Consider the following 25,321-nt stretch of genomic DNA (forward strand, 5'->3'; position numbering starts at 1 on the left):
TGTGGCTCTGTGTGAGTTTTTTCCTCTTGGATTAGTCTTCAAAGTGCACATTAATTTTCAGAGCACAGAACTGAAAAACATTTTTATCAAATGAGCTCCCAAATGAAACACTGAGTGCCTCTGATGTTTAAAAACATGCAGCACAGATGGGCAGCATAATGAGTGGCTTGCTCATTCTTCTGTGCAGTGCAGATATAGGCAGGCAAAAAGGCTGATGGCCGTCTTCTGTATGCAACATGTTTTTGAGGGCCATGGCAGAAAGGCTGAGGTGTAGCTAATAAAATTAAAAATTGCAAAAAGATCCATGATCACGTGTAGCTGTAGCATACAGATTTCTTCCAGAATGATAAGGCTGGGGTGGTGAAGGGAGGAGTAAGAACAAGCGAGTTACGGATAGGTGGAGCTGTCCTTCCCAGCTGGAATTCCCCTTTCCATGAATACCCATGACATTTTTTTCTGACTCAGTACCCACAATACAAGGCAGGTCGGTAGTCACAGCACCAAGGATAATTCCAAATGAGCAACTTACTCTGACAATGTCTGGAAGTGAATATAGGCCTTATGAGTCTTTTCTGTACTCCCCGCCCCGCATGGTTCACAGATTCCCACCCCCTTGGCCTGAAGAATGTGGATCTTAAAAGGACCATGTTCATGGGCAGAAAAGTGCTGTTTTGCTTTTCTTTGGCCTCCCACCTGTTGTGCTCCCCACATTGTTGGGTAGACATGACAGTGCAAGAGGTACTTGCCTTCTCCAGTGAGTTGGGCTCAGTGGGAAGCATCGGAGTTTCCTGACTCAACCTCTGAGAGTTGCAGACCAGTAGCCTTGCCTGAGCTTCAGGAGCCTGATCCACTTCCCTAGCCAGTGGTACAACAGCTCCAGATTTAGCCGACTCATCCTCGGTCTCTGAGCTCAATGCTAGGGTCATGACACCAGCTTTCACCTAGTATGTCACCTATGCATAAAGTCTGCATCTTATTTGTGTGGGTACAAAAAATGTGAAAGAAACAGGGCTGTAGTGGGTCTTGAAAGATGAAGGAGATCTATGAGGTATTCAGAAAAGTCCTTTTAAAAAGAGCACCATGGTCTCTGTCCTGTCCCTCAAAAGCTGTTGTGGTGTATGCACCAAAGACTGCCTTCGTGCATTGCACATAGAGAGAAGAAAACAGTACACGTGAGGAGTTAGGCTAAATGTTTCCTGCTGTAACCTCAGAGGTGGAGTGTTCTCAGAGTTCAACTCCCCATCCCTCAATCCTTTAAAAGTGCAAGAGAGAATTCCTTCATTATTGATTTTACATTTTTTCTTTTACAAAAAGCATAAACAGAAGCAATTATCACGGGGTGTATAATTATGCTTTATACAAAATTTCCATGGAAATTCATAAGCATAATATTTTAGAAGGAGTTAACAAAACCATCCCTGCCACGCTGCTACTGATAATTGGATTTGCTTGCCCCAACATGCTGTGTTACAGAACTGATATGATCACAGTTCTAACACCAGGAATGATGCAGTAATATGCATATACATGTATGGTGCTGGAGAAGCAGTGCGGAGATTTCAGGTTCCTTTTATCTATCACTTGTAAAAAAAATAACTTTGAGCAGCTATTTCTGATCTATTATTAATATCTGGTCCTTTATAAATCCAGACTTTTAGATGCATGTACACCCTCTCAGCCTGTCTCAGTTATGCTTTTTGAAACAGTATTTTTCCATGTTCTTTCAAACAACTTTTGGATGCTACCTACGCAGATGGAACCTTGCATTATTCTGAGGGCATTTTGTGAGTTCTTTGCATAGATAATGCTTATGACTAATCATACTGTCAGAAAGCTTCACGTAGCCATGGCATAACTGTTGTTGTTTTAAATATATGTATATAGGACCTCTAAATTTCCTGATGTAGCAATTTGGAGGTTGTGACTAGTTGAACGGGAACATTAACCAGGGAACAAAGTGCTTTGTCAGGAGCTCCAAGTACATGGAAATACAAGTGCTTGTGGAAAATGTTCACAGCATATGCCAGTCACATTCCTTTCCATGAGACTGATGAAACTACAGAGCTTGAATCAGAACTGCTTGTGGTAAGACAATTTGAAAATAGTTGGACAAAAACTTATTTGCACCATCAAGTCTAGCTGGGGATTTGCATGTTAGATAAAACTCTGTTTTTAGGGTTACAAATATAAGACTTGTCCTGGAAGAGCAGGAAATAAGTTAATGACACTAACTGCTGGCTCCACCTTTTTTTCCACCTATTTCTGTTTTTGTGAGGGGTTTGCTTGGCTTTGAGGTCTATTTTTACATGCACGCAGTTATACATGCATACTGTGCAGCCCAGCTGCAGATTGTGACGGTGATACAGGTTTATTTTAGGCTGCTGTGAAATATAAGATCTGGTGAATGGCAGGCAGGAGTACTGAGTCATCTAGTCACATGAAGGTTTATATCAGCTAACCTACCAACTGCAGGCACGCTACATTGCTGTCGAGGCCATTGTAGAACCGATCGTGGCAGATCCACTTATTTAAACCTGGATCTGCTGCAATTACATGGAAAGCAGTAGGTGTGAGCCCAATTTTTAAGAGTAAATTGAGCATGTTTTGAGACGTGCAGAACCCTCACACTGCCTGCTGCTTTTTCCACGGCAGTCTCTCCCAACATCCCTTTTACCAAAGCTGGGCTCTGATACCTGGTATGAGCTTGGCTGAGAAATAAATGCTTGGGAAAAGTGAATGCAAGGCAAGTATGCTGCCCTCCTCACATCTGTGCCCTTAGTTCTTTAAATTGCCCCCCCCACACACACACTTTCTACATTATTGGGGCAGATCTGGATTTAAAACCTGCAAGTCCATACAAACAATATGTACTCATCTGCCTAGATTCTAGAATGTTGGTGTGCCTTGTGGGGACAAGAAAGGTCATTGTGCATAACTGACCACCAGTCCACAGACTGTATCTAGCTTTGGGTAAACCTGACTCTGGTCCGTGATGTGAGAAAGCCCAACAGTTAGAGAAGCATGTTTGGAGTTGGCTGTAACAAACATCCGTTTTCTGTGTGGTCTTTTTTTCTGTCGCACCATTTTTCCACTTGCGTCAAAAGGAAACAGTAGTTTGTGGGTTCTTGAGATTTAGCTCTTCTCAAGGACATTCACTCAAACAACAACAGCGACACAAACACATAGGCTGCTGGTTTGAACTGTGCTTCAGGTCCAAAAGGATTCTACTGCTTGGATTTTAGTATTTGTATTGGCATACAGAACAGGGGCAGCCTGTTGTTTGGAAGACCTTTCAGCAAGAGATACAAATCACTGTGAAGAGCACAGAATCTGAGAGAATCTGGTCAGGTGCGTTCATAGCTTTAGACAGTTAGTTGAAGGAATAGATCTTGATTTGTGTTAGTGCATCACTGTGTCTCGAGATGTGATCCAGAGTCCTAGCCAGAATCTACTGCAGCCTGGGGAGCTGGGACAGGGCTCCACATTATCAACTCTTCCCAAGGCTCCTGTTTTACTAGAGAGTTTCTTACTGCCTGCTGTAACACCAGCTTGCTTTGATTTCTGAAGAGCCCTGTGTAGCTGTTGGCTTTGGTGCCATGACAGACAGGTGAGTGATGCCCACACTTGCTTCACTATTTTACAGCAAGAGCATCATTATGCTTTTTTTTTAATGGGACGTGGGGTGGCAAATTTTGTGGTGGCAGTGGTGGAAGAAGCCACATAGGTCAAAACATGCTTAGCTGAAGTGTCTCATGATGGGAATCAGGCGAGTAGGAAAATAGCTGATGAGGAAGGAGCCTTGTATGTCCCTGGCACTTGGTGTGGCATAGTGGAAGCCACAGAAGTGTAAAGTGGAGAAGAGCAAACATGAGCCTTGGTTTATTAACAGGCAACAGCAATACAGCTTTGCTTTAGGAAAACCTTTTTAGACTGTTGGGGTAGATAGGTATGTGACCAGGCACCAGGGTTGAACCCCAGAACTTATTTTTATTGCTTGGCTGCTGCCCACAAAATCAAAGGTGCTTTCTTTTATCAATTAAGTAATTGTAGTGAGACACTGACATCCTTTTATCTTCTATGTTATGGGTGGGGCCTGAGTTTTAAGAAAATTGAGCTGCCACTTCAAAGCATTATTAGCCAGTGTGTATACTGTAACAGGGTTAGAAATGGAAGCCATCTTAACTCTGCGATCCCAGGCATGTGCTCTCAACAGTGTAGCTCAAACTAACTTGCAGAGAACATGGGAGTACATCAAACATCTGGGTAAGGCCAAACACCTGTCCTTTCAAATTAGTGTGGCACACACATCAGGCTATGGGAGCCAAAGGTTTACTTCTTCAGCATTTTCAGATTTGCCTATATTTTGTACTCCATAGATCCCACATCTATTCAACTGTGCTGTAGAACAGCCTTCCCTCCCTGCTGGGCTCACCTTAAGTCTTCATGACCTCGCTCTGATTCTGAGAGTGTTATTTTAAAAATCTTATTCCCAGAATTAGGTACTTCCTACTTTATTTATTTATTTAGATATCCCGCCCTTCCTCCCAGTAGGAGCCCAGGGCTGCAAGTTGTTCCCTAATGTTAACTTTCCTTGTGGACTCAAACCAATAATGAAGCCAGTAACATCTTACAGATCCTAAGAAATGGCAGTTAATGGCTTGGATGAATTTGTGGCTTCTTCCATCTGTTTCTAACGCACCTCAAGAATAAGGGCAGCCAAGAACACTAGGAAATGTTCTGGTAGAGGTACCAAGTGCCAGGTCCTTTTGGACTGAGGACAAGTAGAGCCAAGGAGCAGACAGAAGATTACATTTAGCCTGAGAATGTAGGAATGGGCAACTGAGTGGAAGCTCAAACAGGCGGGCTGCAACTCTGAAGTTAATGTTGATGATCCATTTTGTTTTGTGTTCTGTCAAAAGGTCTTTCTCAATACTGTGCTTTTAGACCACCATTAACTAAATCTACCAGTTGATAGCAGACTGTGATGGGAAGTTTGCCCAGCAGAAAGAAGCAGATTGCTACTCAGCCAAGTCCACAAACAAACGCTCGGAACAGCCAGGCCCTTGGCCTCAGCTCTGGTATCAGGGCACCAGGTGGGAGATAATTCTGTGCTACCTGCCAGTCTTGGAATACTAGCTGCTGCCTTAAGGTCTAGTTTGCACAAGCAGCAAATGAAGTAGTAAGCCTATGCACCTTGATTTACAGATTACTGAACACTCCTTTGTATATCGAAAAATCCCTGCACATGGAAAGTTAAGGGTTGTAGCCAATGCTAGCCCTACTCAGAGTAGACCCATTGAAATAGCCAACAATTCCGTTGATGTAAACGGGTCTGCTCTTAGTTGGATACAACTCTGAGTATCAAGGGTTTGTTTGATTAGGACATTTATTGCACATGCAAAATTTTTTATATATAATGAGGACCATTCAGTCATGTGAAGTCCCACCTCAATCAGAAATGGTACAGTCAAGATGCAGGCTTAGCATGTCATCTACTCTTTGAGAATCAAGACTTGTAATGTTGTCCCTTTCTGTGCACCACTAGGAATGGAAGATTTTTTCTGGCACTGCACACACCCTACTTTCTGATAGAGCAGAAAATGAAGGAATATTGTAATATGCTGCTCTTTATAGGCAAAAAGGGATCTATTTCTGTTGGTAAAGGTCTCAAATCTCAACATCAACCCAAGGGATGCCCAGCACTTGATTTGGGAAATCTGGGTTTAAGCTCCCTTTGAGTGTGAAGCTCACTTCCGTTGCAAGTGGCATTAAAAACTAAGCCTACCTCACAGGATGGGTATGCAACTAAATTTCTCCTTTGATTTCCTTAGAGAAATATGGAGAGTATAGGAATAGACATGAACTGTGAGAACATCTGATCTCATGCTGAACAATGAGATGTAATGCCGTAATTGCAGCTTTAGTTGATTTGAGGTCCTAGGGAGAGTTTGTATAGTTGCACTTCGATTGAATTGTTATCCCACCTTTCAATTTGAAAACAAACATGTTGGCTTACAACCTCTACAAATATAGCCAAATCTAATAACAATTCCAATGGCTACAAAATGAAATGACAAAAAAAAACCCCCAGGCCAGCAGCAGACAAAACAGGCTTAACAGAAAAAGGGATAAATTTAAACTAACTTCCTCACCTGACACCCTCCAGCTGTTTTGGACTACAACTCCCATCAGCCCCAGCTAGTACAGCAGCCTGGAGCTGATGGAAGTTGTCGTCCAAAACAGCTGGAGAATGCTAAGTGGAGAAATGCTGCTCTAGGGCAGGGATAACAAAAGTGGTGCTCTTCTGAATGCTGTTGGATTACAATTCCCATCATCCCTGACCATTGGCCATGCTGGCTAAGTCTGATGGGAGCTGGGAACCCAGTAACATCTAGAGGGGGACCACATTGGCTACCACTGGTTTAAACACTTTTAAACTTGGTTGGCTAACTGGTGAAGCAGAAATCTCTTAATCAGGCTGAAGAAGGCAGCAGATGGGGCAAAGCAGACTCCTGAGGGGGGAAGTTCCACAATCTAAGCCCTACCACAGAGAAGATCCACTTTCTATGTCCCAGTCACTGATGGGATATGAAGGGAAGCCTCCTCTGTCGATCTGATGGTTTGGTCAGGTTTGTCTGGGCAGATAAGGTTTCCTAGGCTATTTATTTACATCACCTCCATACTGCCAATGTCATCTGGGCAGTTAACAAAGAGAATCTAAAAATCTCTGCAATGGCACAGCCCACATAGATGTAATTGTAGGAAACCTCCAGGCATGGGAATATTTTAAGCTGAGTGTCAACTGTCTTTTTTTCTTTAAACTATAGTAGGTGAGGGCACCCCTGTAGCTGTTGCTGTGAGTGATTTCCCTTCTGGACATGCGGAACCAATACTGAGGATGGGAGAGCATCTGAATTTGCTGTCTGAGTGAGTACTTGTACTAATAGAGACAATGAAGGACGAACCATTGCTAGCTCTCCTCCATACCCACCTTGAGACATGCATCAAGGTGTGGAATAAGGGTGCCCTTGTGGATCTAGTATGAAGTCTTCTGAGACCTGCTCCAAGGTGTGAGGAAGGTGAACCCCCCCCAACATTTATGCTAAAGGCCCAGTTCCTTTAGGTTGTAGCAGAACCTCCACAGAGAGGTAATAGAAGCCAGTCAGTCAGATTTGTCACAAACCATTGGTCATCACACAACGCAAACAGTATAGTTAGAGGGTCCCCAGCACATGGGCCCCCATTGTGACAGCCCTTTCAAAAACCCCAGATGAGGGAAACCAGGTCCACTCCCCAAGTTCAATCCTTCCCTCATGGGAACTAGCTGTCTCACTTCACCTGCCTTTTGTAACCTCTCCTAGGTTATTTGACATCTCATGAGGTTACTGCCCAACATAGGAACAGTAATATAAATATTGAGAGTGTATGGCCCAATACGTTTTTATGTGCATGACCAAGTTTACATGGGTTCCAGTGTTACTTTTAAAACATGTTAAACAAAGAGGAAAACTTATTTTTTAAAACCAAGAACTTCTTTAGGACAAGAACACATACCTTCTGGCACATAAGAATGATGGTTACACTGTTACAGGTTTGACCTTTCCCTGAACCCTGTCTCTGTGTTTCCTTTTTTAACCTGTCCTAGCACCTTATAACACTCCTCATTCCTGCCTGTTCCCTTCTCTACCTTTAATCCCAACCCAAACTGATCTTAACTCTTGTCTAATGTCATCACAACCCCAATCTGAACTCCACTGCTTAACTTTACACTCTTCCCCTTCTGAACATTCCATGTGCAGGATTGGCTAACAGAACAGGGTGGATCCTAGGCCTGTTCATCACAATGTTGTACAATGTGTTGTACAATAACATTTTGTGTGATCCATTGGACTGCAAAGGCAAACACAGAAGCCTATGTAATGTATCTATCCCCATTCATCAACCAATAATGGATTTTCTCTCTATTTTTCAAAAAGGAAATTCTGAAGATGATATATTTTTCTCATGGTAACAATACCTGCTCCCTTCCCTAATTCTAGACTATAAAAAGGGAAGACCTTCAAGAAAGGTGACATCAGAAAGTCTTTATACTTTAAAGTCAACAGGTTAAGATAATGTTTATCTTCTACAGAGATGGTGAATGGTGGAAAGTGGAATCCATAGCAACGGGCAAAGCCTGCTCTGTTCCCAGCACTCATGTCGCCAAAATCTCTCACAGGTAAGAGCTGCCGCTTTTGTTTATGCGCAACAGTATAAATGAGCTACTTGGCTGTAATTTGGTCATTGATAGGGCAGCTTGTTAAGTGTGCCTCCCCCACAAGAGTTGCCTAAACCCAAAGGGAACAGCAACATCCCTGGAGGAGCCTGTCAACTTGCAAATGCTATGGGGTGGTAATAATGGAACGCTCTTGCCTTTCAGATGGCTCTATGAGGGCATCTGCCGATCAAAAGCTGAGGAGCTCTTGCTGCTGCCTTCCAACTGTGAAGGCTCTTTTCTGATCAGAGAGAGCCAAATGAAGAAAGGTACGGAGAGAAGCATTTTGACTGAATGAATTCTAGGGAACAAAGTGTTTAAAGATTGTGGTCTAAGAGGTACAGAGGAGAGGATTTTTCTGGATCCCATTTCATATTAGCTTCAGGTGTGATTTCAGCACAGAAACTGCCTGGGTTACCCTGACATATGGTATGCCAGTAGAAAGGTGGGGGAGTGCAGTGCAGCCCTGCTAATACCAACCACTTAAAAGATTTAAATATTAAATGGTTTATAAATGCTTCTAGGGGTGTGTGTGTGTGTGTTATGTGCCTTCAAGTCGATTACAACTATAAATCAGTGGCCTCCAGCACCCTGTTCAGATCTTGTAAGTTCAGGTCTTGATTTGTCTTCCTCTTTTTTCTACTCCCTTCTGTTTCTCCCAGCATTACTTTCTTTCTAGTGAATCATGTCTTCTCATTGTGTCCAACGTATGATAACCTCAGTTTCATCATTTTAACTTCTAATGATCTGGTTTAATTTGTTCTAACACCCAATTATTTGTCTTTTTCGCAGTTCATGGTATGCATAAAGCTCTCCTCCAACACCACATTTCAAATGACTTGATTTTTCTCTTATCTGCTTTTTTCACTGTCTTTCACATCCATACATAGAGATTGGAAATACCATGGTCTGAATGATCCTGACTTTAGTGTTCAGTGATACATCTTTGCATTTGAGGACCTTTTCCAGTTCTCTCAGAGCTGCCCTCCACAGTCCTAGCCTTCTTCTAATTTCTTGACCATTGTCTCCATTTTTGTTAATGACTGTGCCAAGGTATTGATAATCCTTGACAAGTTCAATATCCTCATTGTCAACTTTAAAGTTACATAAATCTGTTGTCATTACTTTAGTCTTCTTGACATTCAGCTGTAGTCCTTCTTTTGTGCCTTCCTCTTTAACTTTCATCGGCATACTCGTTTCTGCTAGTAGTATGGCATTGTCTGCATATCTTAAATTATTGATATTCCTCCAATTTTCACACCTCCTTCATCTTGGTCGAGAGACAGTGTGGTGTAGTGGTTAGAGTGTTGGACTACGACCTGGGAGACCAGGGTTCAAATCCCCACACAGCCACTGCCTCTCAGCCTCAGAGGAAGGCAATGGTAAACCGCCTCTGAATACCGTTTGCCATGAAAACCCTATTCATAGGTTTACCATAAGTCGGGATCGACTTGAACGCAGTCCATTTCCATTTTCATCTTGGTCCAGTCACACTTTCTGTATATGTACTGCATATAGATTAAACAAATAGGGTGATAAAATACACCTGTCTCACTCCCTTTCCGATTGGAAACCAATTGGCTTCTCCAGTAGCCTCTTGTCCAGAGTATAGGTTGCACATCAGGACAATCAGATGCTGTGGCACCCCCATTTCTTTTAAAGCATTCCATAGATTTTTGTGATCTACACAATCAAAGGCTTTGATGTAATCTATAAAGCACAGGGTGATTTTCTCATGAAATTTTCAGTATGATCTCTGGTACCTCCTCCCTTTCTAAATCCAGCTTGGACATCTGGCATTGCTCGCTCCATGTATATATTGTAAGAGCCTTTGTTGCAGAATCTTGAGCATTACTTTACTTGCCTGGGATATTAAGGCAATAGTTTGATAATTACTACATTCCCTGGGATCCCCTTTGTTTGGAATTGGGATGTATATGGAATGCTTCCAGTCTGTGGGCCATTGTTTTATTTTCCATATTTGTTGATAAATTTTTGTCAGCATTTGGACAGATTCAGTCTTGGAAAGTTGTAGCAACTCTGTTGGTATGCCATCTGTTCCTGGTGATTTGTTTCTTCCAAGCATTTTAAGAGCAGCTTTCACCTCACATTCTAAAATTTCTGGTTCTTCTTTATACCGTTCCTCCGTGAATGAATCCGTCATCCTTGCATTTCCTTTATATAATTCTTCAGTGTATTGCTTCCATCTTCCTTTTATTTTATCTTGTCAGTGTGTTCCCCTGTTGATTATTCAACATTCCTACTCTTGGTTTGAATTTCCCTAATCTCTTGGAATAGGGCTCTTGTTCTACCTTTTTTTATCCTCTTCGCTTTCTGTACAATAATTATTGTAGTAGTTCTCTGTGTCCCTATGTACTAGTCACTGTATTATTGCATGTAGGGTTCTGACCGTGTTTCTTTCCTTTTGCTTTCCTTCGATCTTTAACCATTTTAAGAGTTTCATCTGTCATCCATTGAGGTCTTTCTCTCTTTTTAATTAGAGGTATTGTCTTTTTGCATTCTTCCCTGATAACATCTCTGACTTCACTCCATAGTTCTTCTGGTTCTCTATAAGTTAGATTTACAGCCTCAGATCTGTTCCTTGTGCGATCTTTAAATTCTTCTGGGATGTTATCTAAATTGTATTTTGGTATTATGATTGCTTTGTTGTTCTTCTTTAGCTTTACTCTGATATTTGATATGACCAGTTAATGATCTGTACCGCAGTCTGTTCGTCTTGTTTATGCGGAAAGTCTGAAACTTTCCCATCTTCTGCTTCGAATTATATAATTGATTCCTATTATTGACCATTTGGTGATGTCCATGTGTACAGTCTTTTTGGTTGCTCAAAAAATGTGTTTGCAAGAAAGAAATTACTGGCTTCACAGAAATCAGTAAGTCTCTCTCCTGCTTCATTTCTATCTCCTAAGCTCTATTTTCCCACAATTTTCTAGTTCTTCTCTGTTCCCTGCTTTTGCATTCCAATCCCCCATGATTATCAGCACATCCTGTTTTGGTGTGTGATCAATTTCTTCCTGTACTTCTGCTTAAAATCTCTCCATTTCCTCTTCTCCTGTGTTTGCCATTGGAGCATAGACTTGGATGATGGTTATGTTGATAGGTTTCCTGTTAAGTCTCATTGATATCACTTGCTCAGACCTTGCGTTATAGCTCCTAATTGCTTTTGCTACATCACTTCTCACTGTTAGAGCAACCCCATTTCTTCTTAATTTATCATTTCCTGCATAAAATACTTTGTAGTTGCCTGACTGAAAGTGTCCCATTCCTGTCCATTTTAATTCACTCATGCCAAGTATTGTAATACTGATACGCTCCATTTCTTTCTTGACAACTTTCTAACTTTCCCTAGTTTGTACTTCTCACATTCCATGTTTCTATTGTGTACATTGTACAACTCCAGACTCTCCTTTCGCATCTGTGTGCTTCAGCCTCTGGGCTTCCTTTTGGCTTTGACCCAGTTGTGTCATTAGTCACAGTGCTACTGTACTTGTCCGTTTTTCTTCCCTAGTAACTTGATGAGTGCCATATTCATAGGGTTTTCATGGTAAGAGGTATTCAGAGGTGGCTTACCATTGCCTTCCTTTGAGTCTGGATGCATCTTAGTCTCATGTTTCAGTTTTGACAATTCCACCTTACGTGACTCTGCTAGGAGTCTAGCCTCTTGGTCTAGACTCCAGATGGCATTGTTCTCAGCTTCAACAGTCTCAAACCCCCTCACCACATTAAGGGTCGGGGAGGTGGGGTTGCTGTGGTCTATAAGAGTTCCATCTCACTCACCAAGCACCATGGCCATGCAGTTACTGGTCTGGACTGTTTGCACCGTGTGTTGGGCCAGAGGGACAGACTGGGAATCCTTTTGGTGTACCGCCCACCTTGCTGCCCAATGGCTTCCCTAACTGAGCTGATGGAGGTGGTCTCGGAGGTATTGTTGAGATCCCCCAGACTATTAGTATTGGGGGATGTCAACATTCATGCCCAGGCTACTTTGTCTGGGGCGGCTCAGGACTTCATGGACACCATGACAACCATGGGGCTGTCTCAATATGTTAGTGGCCCAACACATACATCAGGGCACACTCTCGACCTTATCTTTATCTGGATGTGGGGAGTTTTACATCTCTCCCTTTATTTATTTATTTAATTTAATTTATATACCGCCCTAAGCCCGAGGACTCTCTGGGCGGTGTACATAACAATAAAACAATCAGAAAATATATAAATACAATAATACAATGGAATCAAATCAAACAGACGTAAACAAAAATCAAAGCAGCAGCAAAATACATCAATAAATATTAATAGTACACATTAAAATGCCTGGGAATATAAAAAGGTTTTCACCTGGCGCCGAAAAGATAGCAGCGTCGGCGCCAGGCGCACCTCATCAGAGAGACCATTCCACAGTTCGGGGGCCACAACCGAAAAGGCCCTATTTCTAGTCACCACCCTCCGAGCTTCTCGATGGGATGGTACTCGGAGGAGGGCCTTAGATGTTGAGCGCAGTGTACGGGTAGGTTCATATTGGGAGAGGCGCTCCACCAGGTATTGTGGTCCCATGCCGTGTAAGGCTTTATAGGTCAAAACCAGCACTTTGAATTTAGCCCGGAAACAAATAGGAAGCCAGTGCAGACGGGCCAGAACAGGTGTTATATGAGCGGACCTTCTGGTCCGCGTCAACAATCTGGCCGCTGCATTCTGGACTAACTGTAGTTTCCAAACTGTCTTCAAGGGCAGCCCAACGTAGAGCGCATTGCAGTAGTCCAATCTAGAAGTTACCAGAGCATGAACGACTGAGGCGAGGTCGTCACTGTCCAGATAGGGACGTAGCTGGGCTACCAATCAAAGATGGTAGAAAGCATTCCGTGCCACTGAGGCTACCTGAGCCTCAAGAGACAGGGAAGGGTCGAAAAGAACTCCCAAGCTACGAACCTGTTCTTTCAAGGGGAGTGTAACCCCTTTGTCATGGACAGATCACTGCTTGCTGAAGTTTAGACTTTCAGTGGCCTTTCCCCTCTGCAAGGGTGGGGGACATATTAAATTGGTCCACCCCCGGAGACTAATGAATCCTGAAGGTTTTCAAAGGGCTCTGGGGGATTTTCCGGCTGATAGGACTGGTGCTCCTGTCGAAGCCCTGGCTAATCTGTGGAATACGGAGATGACCCGGGCTGTGGACACGATCGCTCCTGCGCGCCCTCTCCTCTGTAGAGCTCGTTCAGCTCCTTGGTATACTCCAGAGCTGAGAGCGATGAAACAAGACAGGAGGCGGCTTGAGCGGAGATGGAGACGAACTCCCGACGAATGCAACTATGAGCTGGTTCGTGCTTCCACTAAGCTGTATGTAGGAGCGGTGAGGGCGGCAAAAAAACATTTCACCGCCACTATTAAGTCACCTCTCTCCCGCCCAGCGGAGCTTTTTAGAGTTGTCCGAGGGCTACTCCATCTAGGCCTACAGGACACGGTAGATACATCGGTGGCCCGCAGTAATGAGTTCGCTGAGCACTTCCTGCATAAGATCTTATGCATTCGCCGGGACCTAGACTCCCATTTTATAGCAGTTAACCCTAGCGAGGTGTCTGGAGCACAGTCTTGTCATGTTTTGTTGGATGAGTTTCAGTCGGTTCAGTTCGAGGACGTGGACAAGGTGCTTGGTCAGGTACGTGCAACCACTTCGGTACTAGATCCTTGCCCCTCTTGGCTAATAAAAACTAGCAAGGAGGGAACAGTTGGCTGGGCCAAGGAAGTGATAAATGCCTCCTTGCGAGAGGGAGTGGTCCCCGGCTGTCTGAAAGAGGCAGCTGTGAGACCACTTCTGAAAAAACCTTCCTTGGACCCAGAAGATTTCAGCAGCTACAGACCAGTAGCGAACGTTCCATTCCTGGGCAAGATCCTGGAACGAGTGGTTGCCGACCAGCTCCAGACACTTTTGGATGAAACCGATTATCTAGATCCATTTCAATCGGGCTTCAGGCCTGGTTTTGGCACTGAGACGGCCTTGGTCGCCCTGTTTGATGACCTATGTCGGGAGAGAGACAGAGGGAGTGTAACTCTGTTGATTCTCCTTGATCTCTCAGCGGCTTTTGATACCATCGACCATGGTATCCTTCTGGAGAGGCTTGCGGAGTTGGGAGTTGGAGGCACTGCTTGGCAGTGGTTCCGCTCCTACTTGGCAGGCCGTCTCCAGAAGATAGTGCTTGGGGAACATTGCTCGACACCGTGGGTTCTCCAATATGGGGTCCCGCAGGGTTCGGTTCTGTCTCCCATGCTCTTTAACATCTATATGAAGCCGTTGGGTGCGGTCATCAGGAGTTTTGGAGTGCGCTGTCATCAGCACGCTGATGACACGCAGCTCTACTTCTCCTTTTCATCTTCTTCAGGTGAGGCGGTCGATGTGCTGAACCGTTGCCTGGCCGCGACAATGGACTGGATGAGAACTAACAAGCTGAGACTCAATCCTGATAAGACTGAGATGCTGTTGGTGGATGGTTTCTCCGATCAGATGGTGGATATATACCCTGTCCTGGACGGGGTTACACTCCCCCTAAAGAAACAGGTTCGTAGTCTGGGAGTCGTTCTAGACTCTTCCCTCTCACTTGAGGCTCATGTAGCCTCGGTGGCATGGAATGCGTTCTACCAACTTCGGTTGGTAGCCCAGCTACGTCCCTGAGTAAGGAGGACCTTACATCAGTAGTACATGCTCTGGTAACCTCGTGTTTGGACTACTGCAACGTGCTTTACGTAGGGCTACCTTTGAAGACGGTTCGGAAGCTACAGCTAGTGCAAAATGCGGCGGCCAGACTAACAAGAACTAAGCGGTCTGAGCATATAACGCCTGTGCTGGCTCGCCTGCACTGGCTTCCAATACGCTTCCGGGCCAGATTCAAAGTGTTGGTGTTAACCTATAAAGCCTTATACGGCACGGGACCACGATATCTGTCGGAACGCCTCTCCCGATATGAACCGGCTCGTACACTACGGTCTACTACGAAGGCCCTCCTCCGGGTCCCGACGCATAGGGAGGCCCGAAGGGTGGTGACGAGATCTAGGGCCTTCTCAGTGGTGGCCCCCGAATTGTGGAACAGTCTTCCCAAGGAGGTGCGCTTGGCGCCGACACTATCATCTTTTCGGCGCCAAGTTAAAACCTTTCTCTTCTCTGAGGCATTTTAATTTTAGTTAAATGTTTGTAATTTGATTTTAGATTGTGTAGTTTTTATATGCTTGTTGCATTAGATTCTGTAATTTTATTGTATTTTATGTTAACCGCCCAGAGAGCTATTGCTAGTCGGGCGGTATATAAGTTTAATAAATAATAATAATAATAATAATAATAATAATAATAATAATAATAATAATAATAAAGGTGTGCATCCTCGAGGGGGAAATGCTTCTAGATAAATACAAGTAATACTCCTGCGTCTACCATTGACTATGGTATCCTTTGGATAGACTGTGCGGGTTAAGGATTGGGGAGCTGTACTTCAGCGGTTCCACTCCTATTCCAGTGTCCTTGCCAGACAAAATGACAGAAAAAGGAGAGGATTTTTTCCCCCTGTGTACTCCATATTGTCAGTACCTTTCATGTTCTGTGTAAACCTGGTATGTCCATGGTTGGATCAAACTGCTATGACATCTAGTTAGACTCTGAAACCCTTCTTCATTGAAAAGTCAGGGAAATCAACACAAGTGTTTAAGGATGACTGCACAGCTTTTAGCTACAGAGATTGAGGTTTCTGAAGTCTCATTTCTTTCAAGAGAGCTTCATCAAGCACTACAGGCTATCACATAGGCCGTGAAAACTGCTTGCACTGACTGCACGCTCTTGAATGTTGTTCCCTGTCACAAGCAGGTTGCTACTCCTTGTCTATCAGACAAACAAATCATGCATTCTGGGACTGTGTGAAACACTATCGCATTGACTGCCTGGAGAACAGCTGGCTTTACATCTCCCCCCGCCTTACCTTCTCAAGCTTGCAGGAGCTGGTGGACTACTATACCGGTAATTTTATTTTTCTCTGCTTCTGAATTGATAAGAGAGCAAAATGTTTTGTTCTTGCAGATCGCTGCCTCCAGTAGTTAACAGATCAGGACTGATGCCAGCACTTGGCGCACTGGGGCTAACACATTGGGCCCTCTGCTGGCAGTGCTCTTGTAGCTGCCAGCAGCTTCCTCATGCATTTTTCCTACAGCCACAGCTGCCGTCAAGTAAGCCTGTGAATGAGAGTGTAGGTAGGGGAGGCTGGTGGTTGCCCATCTTCTCCCTATAGTGCTCGTGAGCAATTCTATAATGAGCTGAGTAAGCTGGCTCTCAGTGGTGGTCCTGGATAGCCCAAATGGCAGAGGGTGCTGGGAGACTCTACTGAGGACAGCCTGCCCAAAGCCTCCAAAAAGCTGATATCAGGCCTTGACAAATTACCTTGTGCAAAAAGATGGGAATTATGCCGAAGCCCAGTGGGTCAGTAGATAGATCTGTCAACCCAATACCTCTCTAGGTACCGTTTACACTAGCAAAATGAAGGTTAGGATGCAGAGAGTCTGTATAATGTATGATTCCATCCCATGAGCTCTTGCTTTGTGAAAAAGGCATCTCCTCCATCAGGATCTTTAGTTCTTCCATAGAAGTGGATATCTGCCATGCACTCCTATGAGAAAAACAAATGTGTACTTAAAATACATCATCAGGCCTCCATAAACATGTATCCATGGCAATTATAAACCATAAATTTTGGTCAGCAGGGAAAGCCTGTACTATACCCTACCATAAAAAATGTAAATGTACTGCCTTCAAGTCAATTCAGACCTAGGGTTTTCATGAGGCTGAGAGGCAGTGACTGGCCCAAGGTCACCCAGTGACCTTCATGGCTATGTGGGGATTCGACTTAAATAAAAACCAAGCATCGTCAAAGGGAGACTGTGTCTTGTATTAGGTACTGCATTTCATGCAGGGTTGGGAAACCTGTGGCCCTCTAGATCATGCTAGGCTACAATCTCTCATATTCCCTGTTAGCTATGCTGTCTAAAGCTGATGGGAACTGGGAGTCCAACAACTTATGGAGGGCTACAAGTTCCCCATCCCTGATCTTAATGGGTTGGAACGAAAAGTTGGACTTACTGTGAAGTGTCCTTCTGGTCAGCGGAGAGTGGAGCAGACAGGAATGGGTTAACTCCTGGAGGCAGGGTCAGCACTATAACACAAAAGCTTAGCTGGTGGCCAGCCAAAGGGGAGGAACCTTCTCCCGTTCTCCAGTTTGTGACACAGCTGTAAAAAACCGAGTACTGAGTAGCCAGCTACTTCACCTTCATGAACATGAAACTTGAACAGAGGATAGAATAAGAACAAGCGTTAACAAATCAGCACACAGTGCCAGGAAGAGATGAAGGGAGCCTTTACTATATCCCGAGGGTGAGCGACCGCAGTCGCCAGAGGGTTTCCGGAAAAGTGCCCTCCCCACCCCACGGCCTAGGTTTTGCTACAGGGTGGAACTGTCTGCTCCACTCTCAGTTGACCAGAAGGACATTTCACAGTAAGTCCAACTCGGTCAGCAGAGGAGTGGGGCAGACAGGAATGGGATGAACCTGAGCAGTGACCCCCCCCCTTACATCCTTGGGTGGGAGCAAACCTAGGCTACCACCCTCTGAAGAACCCTTCTGCTGAAGGCAACTTCAGCAGAAGCAAATTTATCTACCTTGTAGTGTTTGATGAAGGTGGGTGAGCCCAGGTGGTGGCTTTGCAGATTTCCTCCAGTGGGGCATCCATCCTTGTGGAGCGCCGCTGTAGTGGCAGCCCCTCTAACTGAGTGTGCAGTGATCCCTGGAGGGGGAGCTCTTCCTTTTGCCTGATAGGCCTTAACTACGCAATCCCTCACCCAGGGGCTGAAAATGGACCTGGACACCTTTAATCCCTGTGCCCCTTGTTTAAAAGACACGAACAGGGCCTCAGACCTCCTGAACGGTTCTGTACGGTCCAGGTAGATCCGAAGTGCCCACCTGACATCGAGTTTGTGCCACTTCTTCCTGCGATGGACTGGGTTGGGGCAGAAGTTGGGTAGAGAAATATCCTGTTCCCTGTGGAACAAGGAATTGACCTTGAGTAGAAAACTGGGATCAGGGCAAAGAACCACCTTGTCTGGGTGAAAAATGCACAGCTCCTCCCAGATGCAGAGGGCCCCCAGTTCCCCCACCCTCCTGGCTGAGATGATTGCCATCAGAAAAACTGTCTTGAGGGTGAAGTCCTTGATTGGTATTGAATGTGCCGGTTCAAATGGATGTTGTGAGAGAGCTCTAAGGACTAACAAAATATCCCAGGAGGGAAGCCTGTGCTGCATTGGAGGTGACAGCAGGGTTGCCCCTTGGAGAAAGTGTTTGACTCGAGGGTGAGAGGAAATGGAATGCCCCCCCCACCATCGGAAACACACTGCCTAGGGCCGCCGCCTGTCTCTTGAGTGTGTTGGGGGCTAGTCCCTGGTCCAGATCGTCTTGCAGGAAGTCGAGAATGGTGTGAATGTGGCATTCCGTTGCAGGTAACTGTTTGCATCTATACCACCTGTTGAATGCCTTCCATGTGAGGTCAAAAATTCTCTGGGTGGATTGTGAGAAGCCAGAATGGTGGAAACAACCCTCTCAGACAGCCCCTCTTCACTTAGCCACTCTGGGTCTGGGTGAAGGATGGGTCCTTGTGAGAGGAGATCCGGTCTGGAGGGAAGATGCCACAGCAGACTGGAGCTGAGGTCCACTAGGTAGCAAAACCACAGTCTCTTTGGCCAGTGTGGAGCCACCACTATCACTTGGGCCTGGAGAACTCTGATTCTGTGCAGCAGCCTGGACAGAAGAGGTAGAGGTGGGAAGGCGTAGAGGAGTCCCTGAAGCCAGGGGGCTGACAGGGTGTCTATGTCCTGGGCACATGGATCCCAACCTTATGCCATGAATTGATACATTGGGGCATTAACTGATGAGGCAAACAGGTCCATACATAGGAGCCCCCACTTCCAAGTGATCTCTAGGAACACGCCCCGGTGAAGGGCCCACTCTCCCTGGCAGACTTGTTCCCGGCTCAGCCAGTTGGCTTGTGTGTTCAGGATCCCCTGTACATGTATGGCCAAAATGGAAGTCAGGTGCCTTTCTGCCCACTGGAACAGCAGGTTGGTCTCCCTCTGAAGAGGGCCTGATTTTGTGCCCCCTTGTTTGCAGACGTGATTTGGCTGTGATGTTGTCGGTGCATACTGGCACATGAGTCTGATAAATAAGAGGTAGGAACTCCTGGAGTGCTAGTCAGATTGCTCTCAGCTCCAGCCAGTTGATTGACTGGCACCGCTCCTGCACTGACCACTTCCCCTGTGCGATGCTGGAGCAACAGGTTGCGCCCCCCCCCAAAGCCATATAGCCTTGCATCTGTGGTGACTATTTAGGCTGTTGGAGCTCTGAGGGAAAGGCCTGTCTCCAGATGAGGTAAATGCCCCCACCACTGGAGGGACTCTTGCACATGCCTTGGAAGGGTGATGAGCCAGTTCTGACGTGAGGTGATCTGGTTCTGATATGGAAGCAGCATCCGCTGCAGGGCTCTTGAGTGGAAGTATGCCCATGGCTCTGAGTCTACGGCTGCGATCATGGAGCCCTGCAGCTGAGCCAGTTCCATCAGAGGAGCCGGGCTGCCTTGCAGGCATGGGTGCAGCTGGTGCAGGAGCTTGTCCAAGTGACAAGTGGACAGGAAGAGCTTGCTTTGAGCTGTGTCGATGACCACTCCCAGATGTTGAAGGCGCTGGGTGGGTATCAGATGGGTCTTGTCCCTGTTGATGATGAAACCGTGGTTTTCCAGACACTGCATGGTAGTCTGGAGATCCCGTTGTGCCACTGTCGCTGAAGAGGCCCTCACCAGAAGGTCGTCCTGGTAAGGGTATACGTGGACTCCCTGAGTGCGAAGGTATGCTACTACTGCTACCATTATTTTGGTGAACACCCGCGGGGCGAAGGCAAAGCCGAAGGGCATGGCCCTTATTGAAACTGGTGGTGGCCGTGCGCAAAGCAGAGGAAGCGTCTTTGCTGCTGGCGAATAGGGACATGCAGGTACGCCTCTGTGAGATCTATTCATCCCAGAGTCCCCAGGTTGAATGGCTTCCACAATAGACTTGAGCATCTCCATCTTGAACTTCTTTGTCCGCAGGAAACAGCTCAGGAATTTTAAATCCAAGATGGCACGGTAATTGCCATTGCATTTGGGAATTGTAGAGAACACAGAGAAGACTCCTGAGGACCGCTGATGCTCTAGCACGGGTTCTATGGCGCCTATCTCAAGAAGTTGAGAAATGGCATCCAGGGTTCTCTGCTGCTTCTCCGGCTGATGAGATGGAGGAGCTGTCCTCCATCTGTCTTGTGCAGCCCCTCCCTGACATGTCTAGCATCGGGAGGCACTTCTGATAGTAGCACTTTAGCCCACTTTACCACAGTCCATGCCAGGAAGGAGTTGGCTGCTGAAGCTGTCCTGGCCAATGCAGCTGCTTCGTGTGCATGTTTTAAGATAGCCTCACTGCGCCTGTCACTTTGGTCTGAAGAATATCTGCTCCTTCTTTGGGAATAGCTGTCTTGGCACTGAGGGCAGACATAGGCTCATCAATGGCCGGGACCTGAAGGATTGCCATGGTCATGGCAGGAAGAGCATATAGCTTATTGGACAGAGCATGAGGAGCTTTGAATTTGGCTGGATGGTCCCATTCCTCCTTAACAATGTCCTTTAAGAACTTCGGAAAGGGAATGACCACCTTCTAATCCCGACCTGGGGAAGATGTCTAAAGATCCCTGTTCCCCTTCTTCTAGTTCACCCTCCTGAGAAGTTTCTTTAGGGGGTTCTAACTGCAGGCCATAGCCTTAGAAATCAAAATAGGATAGGAGTCACTTGGCTAAGGAAGTCCTTGTCTCCTTCATCATAGCCTTGTTAAGCCAGGCCAACATGGCCGAAGAGGTAGAGGGCTTATCCAGATGGTGAGATTTGGCGCACGTTTCTTCTGCAGGAGCCACGTGTATATTGTCCCCTCCCCCCAGCTAAGTAGAAGGGAGCTGGGAAAAAGTAACTATTTCAAGTGGTGAGTCTAGCATGCTTCCCATCACTGAGGTGAGGATGACTAATGGATTGCTTAATTGAAATGTAGATTCCCCCCCACTCAGCGACTCATCAGGTGGTTTTTGAATCAACAAAATGCCTTAGATAGCGAAAGACCAATCTCTGCTCCTCCAAGGTCTTAAAACGCTCCTGAAAGAGCTTTCAATAAGGGACAGCAGGGGGTGGCGCAAGACAGATCTCGGCCTCCGCCACCTCCAGCGCCTCTTCAGAAAGAACAATCCCTCTCTTTCTCCCTCCAATCTGGCTATTCAGTGAGGGCAGGAAGTGAAAGAAGAGAAGCAGAAGTCTGTGCGCTTTGACTGCAGTTGATGATGATAAACTCAGAGTAGAAAAAATAGCTAAACTGTTCCTGAATCCCTTATGGGGACCCAGGAGGAATAGGCTGACTCTGTTGCTCGCTGAAGGCAGTCAAAAACTGGAGAACGGGAGAAGGTTCCTCCCCTTTGGCTGGCCACCAGCTAAACTTTTGTGTTATAGTGCTGATCCTGCCTCCAGAAGAGTCAACCCATTCGTGTCTGCTCCACTCCTCCGCTGACCGAGAAGGTTGTTTTACACACATGCAATGCTGTCATTCTTCTGCTAAACTCTCCTTGCTGGGCAGCAGGTAGAAAAGTGGCCTACTTTGTCTCTATGGAATATGGAGGGGGGAAACTGAGCTTCCTTGACCACTAGAAACGTCAATTTGATACTGGACTCATTTTGTTTTTGCACAGCTGAACATCATCCAGCATGTGGGTTCAATCCTACACTTAGTGAAGCCAGTTCTGGTTGGGGTGTATGTGCACTGCTGCCCCTACAAACTGCAGTGTGTTAATTTGCCTTGGGGAACTCAACAGGATTCTCTGAAGTCTTCTTTGCTCATGCTAAAAGCAGGGGTGGGGCCCTCCAGTCGCCTCTATCTGGCCCTCAACTCAGCCGGGGTGCACCTCTCACCAGCCTCCTCTGCTCTTGGGTAAAATAGGAAAGCTGAGACAAGTAGTATGTGTTTATCAGTGCAGTTCAGCTTTGTTTACTGCAATGAGCTTGGTCTAGAACACTTAGTGGCTACAGATGGAAAGCCCAGTTTAGGTGATTCTTTTTTTGTTTGTAGAAACTGGAGATGGCTTATGCTGTTGCTTGAAGGAGCCATGCTTTATCCAAGGATCTACTTTATGGAGGATGTCTAATCTTTCCAAACCAGTTGTAGTAAAAAAGCCACCTCTAAACTGGCAGGAAATCAGCAGGTATTTTATTATACTTATATACCCTTTTCTTTTATCACAGCATTCAAGACAGACGATTCCAAGCAGTTTTCCATCTGAGCTCTGATCTGTTTAAAATCAAGCAAGTCAATGGCTTACCAGCTTTCAAAACCTTGTCCTGGCCAGTTGTTCTTTGCTTCTTTTAAAGAGCATGGAGAAGGCATAGGTATTTGAGGATACTCAGTTGGTGCTGTCTGTGATCAGTTCACTGATGGCAGCCAGCATAAAACCACTTAGTCCTAGATCTGTAGAGAGTAAATACTTATGCTACAAGGGAAGCATTCAGTCGCAACTGTCAATAGTGACAAGAGAAAAAACAGTTGTGTGATAGGGATAAACCATGGGAAAGTCTGACTGCTTTTGTGTGGGAACAATGTACCAGAACGGTAGAATTAGTCTTTGCAAGAGGATTCTTATCAGCATATTTTAACTAGCACTGGCTTTCTCCTGTCTAGTTCAGACTTGTTGGCAGAAAATACGGAACCGGAAGACTCTCCCATCAGTCTGGGCCTGCGGGAAGCTGTCACTACTTACCTGTTAATGACCGAAGACATGCCCTTAAAGAATATACCCAGCTAAAAGCAAGATGCAAATATGCTTAAGGTTACTGCTGAGCAGCATTCTGGAATGTGAAGGTCTAACAGAATACAGACCTTTTTTGTTGACCTCTTCCTATCGCATGTAGTAGAATATTTTATGATCACAATTTAATTTTTGTCTATTTATGTTTATATCTGCTTTTTTTCCCTCATGGAATTCAAGGCATCATACATGGGGTTTCCATGCATACTACCATCCCATGCACTGACCAGATCCAGATCTGCTTAGCTTCAGCATGGCAGTGGCCTCATGTCTTCAGACCGTGTACCAATTGTTTACCTGAGTTCTTTGAGCTACATGTGGCTTAATGGGGTTCATTTGTACTTGCAATGTGAATTTGTTTACAAACAATATTTATTGATGTTTTTACTAATGCTTTTATTGGCCTTATTTTGTATGCTGTATACTACCTTGCTGTATTTTTATGGAAGTGTGGTCTAAGACTATTTGGCATGTACAAAGCCTTTACTGGCTGTATCTTATAGCCGTCCAGTATTGCAGTGAACACAAACTGAGATATTTACAATAAACTTAAAATAAAGCATCTGCAGGGTAGCAATAGAGTATTTGCTATTAAATACTGTATCTCATAATTGAAATATTTTCATTAATAGCAAGAATCAGACTAGCTTAAAACTAGATCTGCCTTGTTCTAAACCAGTCATTGCAACTGTGTAGCACTGATACTCCTCTTCTACTTTTTAGGGATGGGGAATGAATGTTTAAGTACAGCCAAATGTACAGCTGTAGATGTGTGGAAAGGCCTGCTTGTACGCTGTGTATCATAGGGAAGTACCCTGAAGTTCTCTGCTAGTCTGACTCATTCACTGGGTCTACCACAATTATTCCCAACAGCACCTTAGGCTACCTCCCATGCATTCCATATGCTGAACTTTGAGCAAAGTTACTGGAAAGAAAACTTCTACAAGGTGACTGTCATAAATTCACAAATAGGAAAGTTAGGTACTTACTGTGAAGTTTCTTACAGCTGGAGTGACTGAGGCATCCAATAGGAATGGAATATGTGGCAAGTGTCCTGTGCTTCGCTGTGGGGGTGGGAGAGAAACCAGTGGGTAATCATGAAGATGGCAGAATGTGCTGGAGTATCTGTCTCTGAAAGGATGCTGCTGCTAAAGCAGAAGTAACCATCTTGGAGCCCTGCTGAAGGTAGAAGACTTCCACATAGCTGGCCTACAGAATTCTGTTAAGGGAGTCACTTATGAAGACTGTAGAAAGAAGCTCTGTTGTGCATGAAGGCTGGTGAGGAGCCTATAGAGCCAGACACTGCACAAGTCCCGTTCCTTGCCTTCCTGCAATGAGATGCCAAGGCCATCCAATCCAACAAGCTGTTTGAAGGCAGTACTATCCTCCTATAGATACACATGTAGGCCAATCAGGCAGTTTATTTATATGCCACCTTTTCCATAAATACATTAGCTCTGATCCAGCAGAGGTTGCCCTTAGTGGAAGAAGGGAGGAGCAATTTTCTTCAACTCCCACTCCAGGCCCATTCTTAACTTATTTCTATTAAAGGCCTTCTCCAAACAGAAACTTGCCTGCTCTTCCCTATGCTACTCATATTTGTATCCTACCATCTTTCAAGGAATTTAGGGTAGATCCACATGATCCACATTGCCCTTAAAAACACCATTAAAAATAGGTTAAGCAGGAATAAGAACTTGTGTAAGACCCTTCCGTCATATTGCTGCTCTGCTTATTTTTGTAAAGATAATAAGCATCTTGTACTTGGGCTTAACAAAGAGAGGGGTAGGTAACAATGTTCCCATCTACCTGCAGAGATTTGTTTAAAAAGACCTTAACACTGTCTGAGTACTGGGCTTCAACTGGGAGAAAGGGTGGGATATAAATCAAATAAATAAATACTACTAGAATCTATCTTTGAGGAAATTAAAGTGGCTACGAGCAATGCTGGCAATACAAAGAGTTAAAAGAGGGGCAGGGCACATGCCCCTCCCATTCTTAAGCCAAAGGTCAAACAACAAACATTAGAAGAGCATAACTATTAAATTATCCGCCTTCATTTGTTCACAGCAAGATTATAAAATTGCTGCTGTCTATGTAATTTAGTATCACTGAAAA

General features: G+C 45.1%; 1 protein-coding gene across 6 annotated transcripts; it reads left to right on the forward strand.

Moving 5' to 3' along the window:
• Positions 1-1,541: 1,541 nt before the first annotated feature.
• SLA2 (Src like adaptor 2) lies at positions 1,542-24,017 on the forward strand. Of its 6 annotated transcripts, none has more exons than XM_061631727.1 (8): positions 1,542-2,085; positions 4,920-5,093; positions 6,828-6,927; positions 8,132-8,218; positions 8,420-8,523; positions 16,116-16,268; positions 22,471-22,603; positions 23,082-24,017. In XM_061631727.1, exons 2-8 carry the CDS (start codon positions 4,985-4,987, stop codon positions 23,221-23,223), a joined length of 828 nt encoding a protein of 275 aa, XP_061487711.1. In that variant the 5' UTR covers positions 1,542-2,085; positions 4,920-4,984; the 3' UTR covers positions 23,224-24,017. The 6 variants fall into 6 exon arrangements, with proteins under 6 accessions (XP_061487711.1, XP_061487712.1, XP_061487710.1 ...); XM_061631728.1 differs by lacking the exon at positions 1,542-2,085 and adding an exon at positions 2,131-3,348; XM_061631726.1 differs by lacking the exon at positions 1,542-2,085 and adding an exon at positions 2,131-3,607 and having other exon boundaries at positions 23,082-24,016.
• Positions 24,018-25,321: the final 1,304 nt, after the last annotated feature.

Source organism: Rhineura floridana, chromosome 6 (assembly GCF_030035675.1).
Source record: "Rhineura floridana isolate rRhiFlo1 chromosome 6, rRhiFlo1.hap2, whole genome shotgun sequence".
NCBI lineage: Eukaryota > Metazoa > Chordata > Lepidosauria > Squamata > Rhineuridae > Rhineura > Rhineura floridana.

What these genes read in the sequence shown, in the direction of transcription:
- SLA2 (XM_061631727.1), top strand. Translation starts at nt 4,985, where the DNA reads ATGGGAAGTTTGCCCAGCAGAAAGAAGCAGATTGCTACTCAGCCAAGT. An exon ending in CTCTGGTATCAGGGCACCAG is followed by an intron (nt 5,094 to 6,827) that starts GTGGGAGATAAT and finishes TTTAAACTATAG; the next exon opens with TAGGTGAGGGCACCCCTGTA. An exon ending in GTCGCCAAAATCTCTCACAG is followed by an intron (nt 8,219 to 8,419) that starts GTAAGAGCTGCC and finishes CTTGCCTTTCAG; the next exon opens with ATGGCTCTATGAGGGCATCT.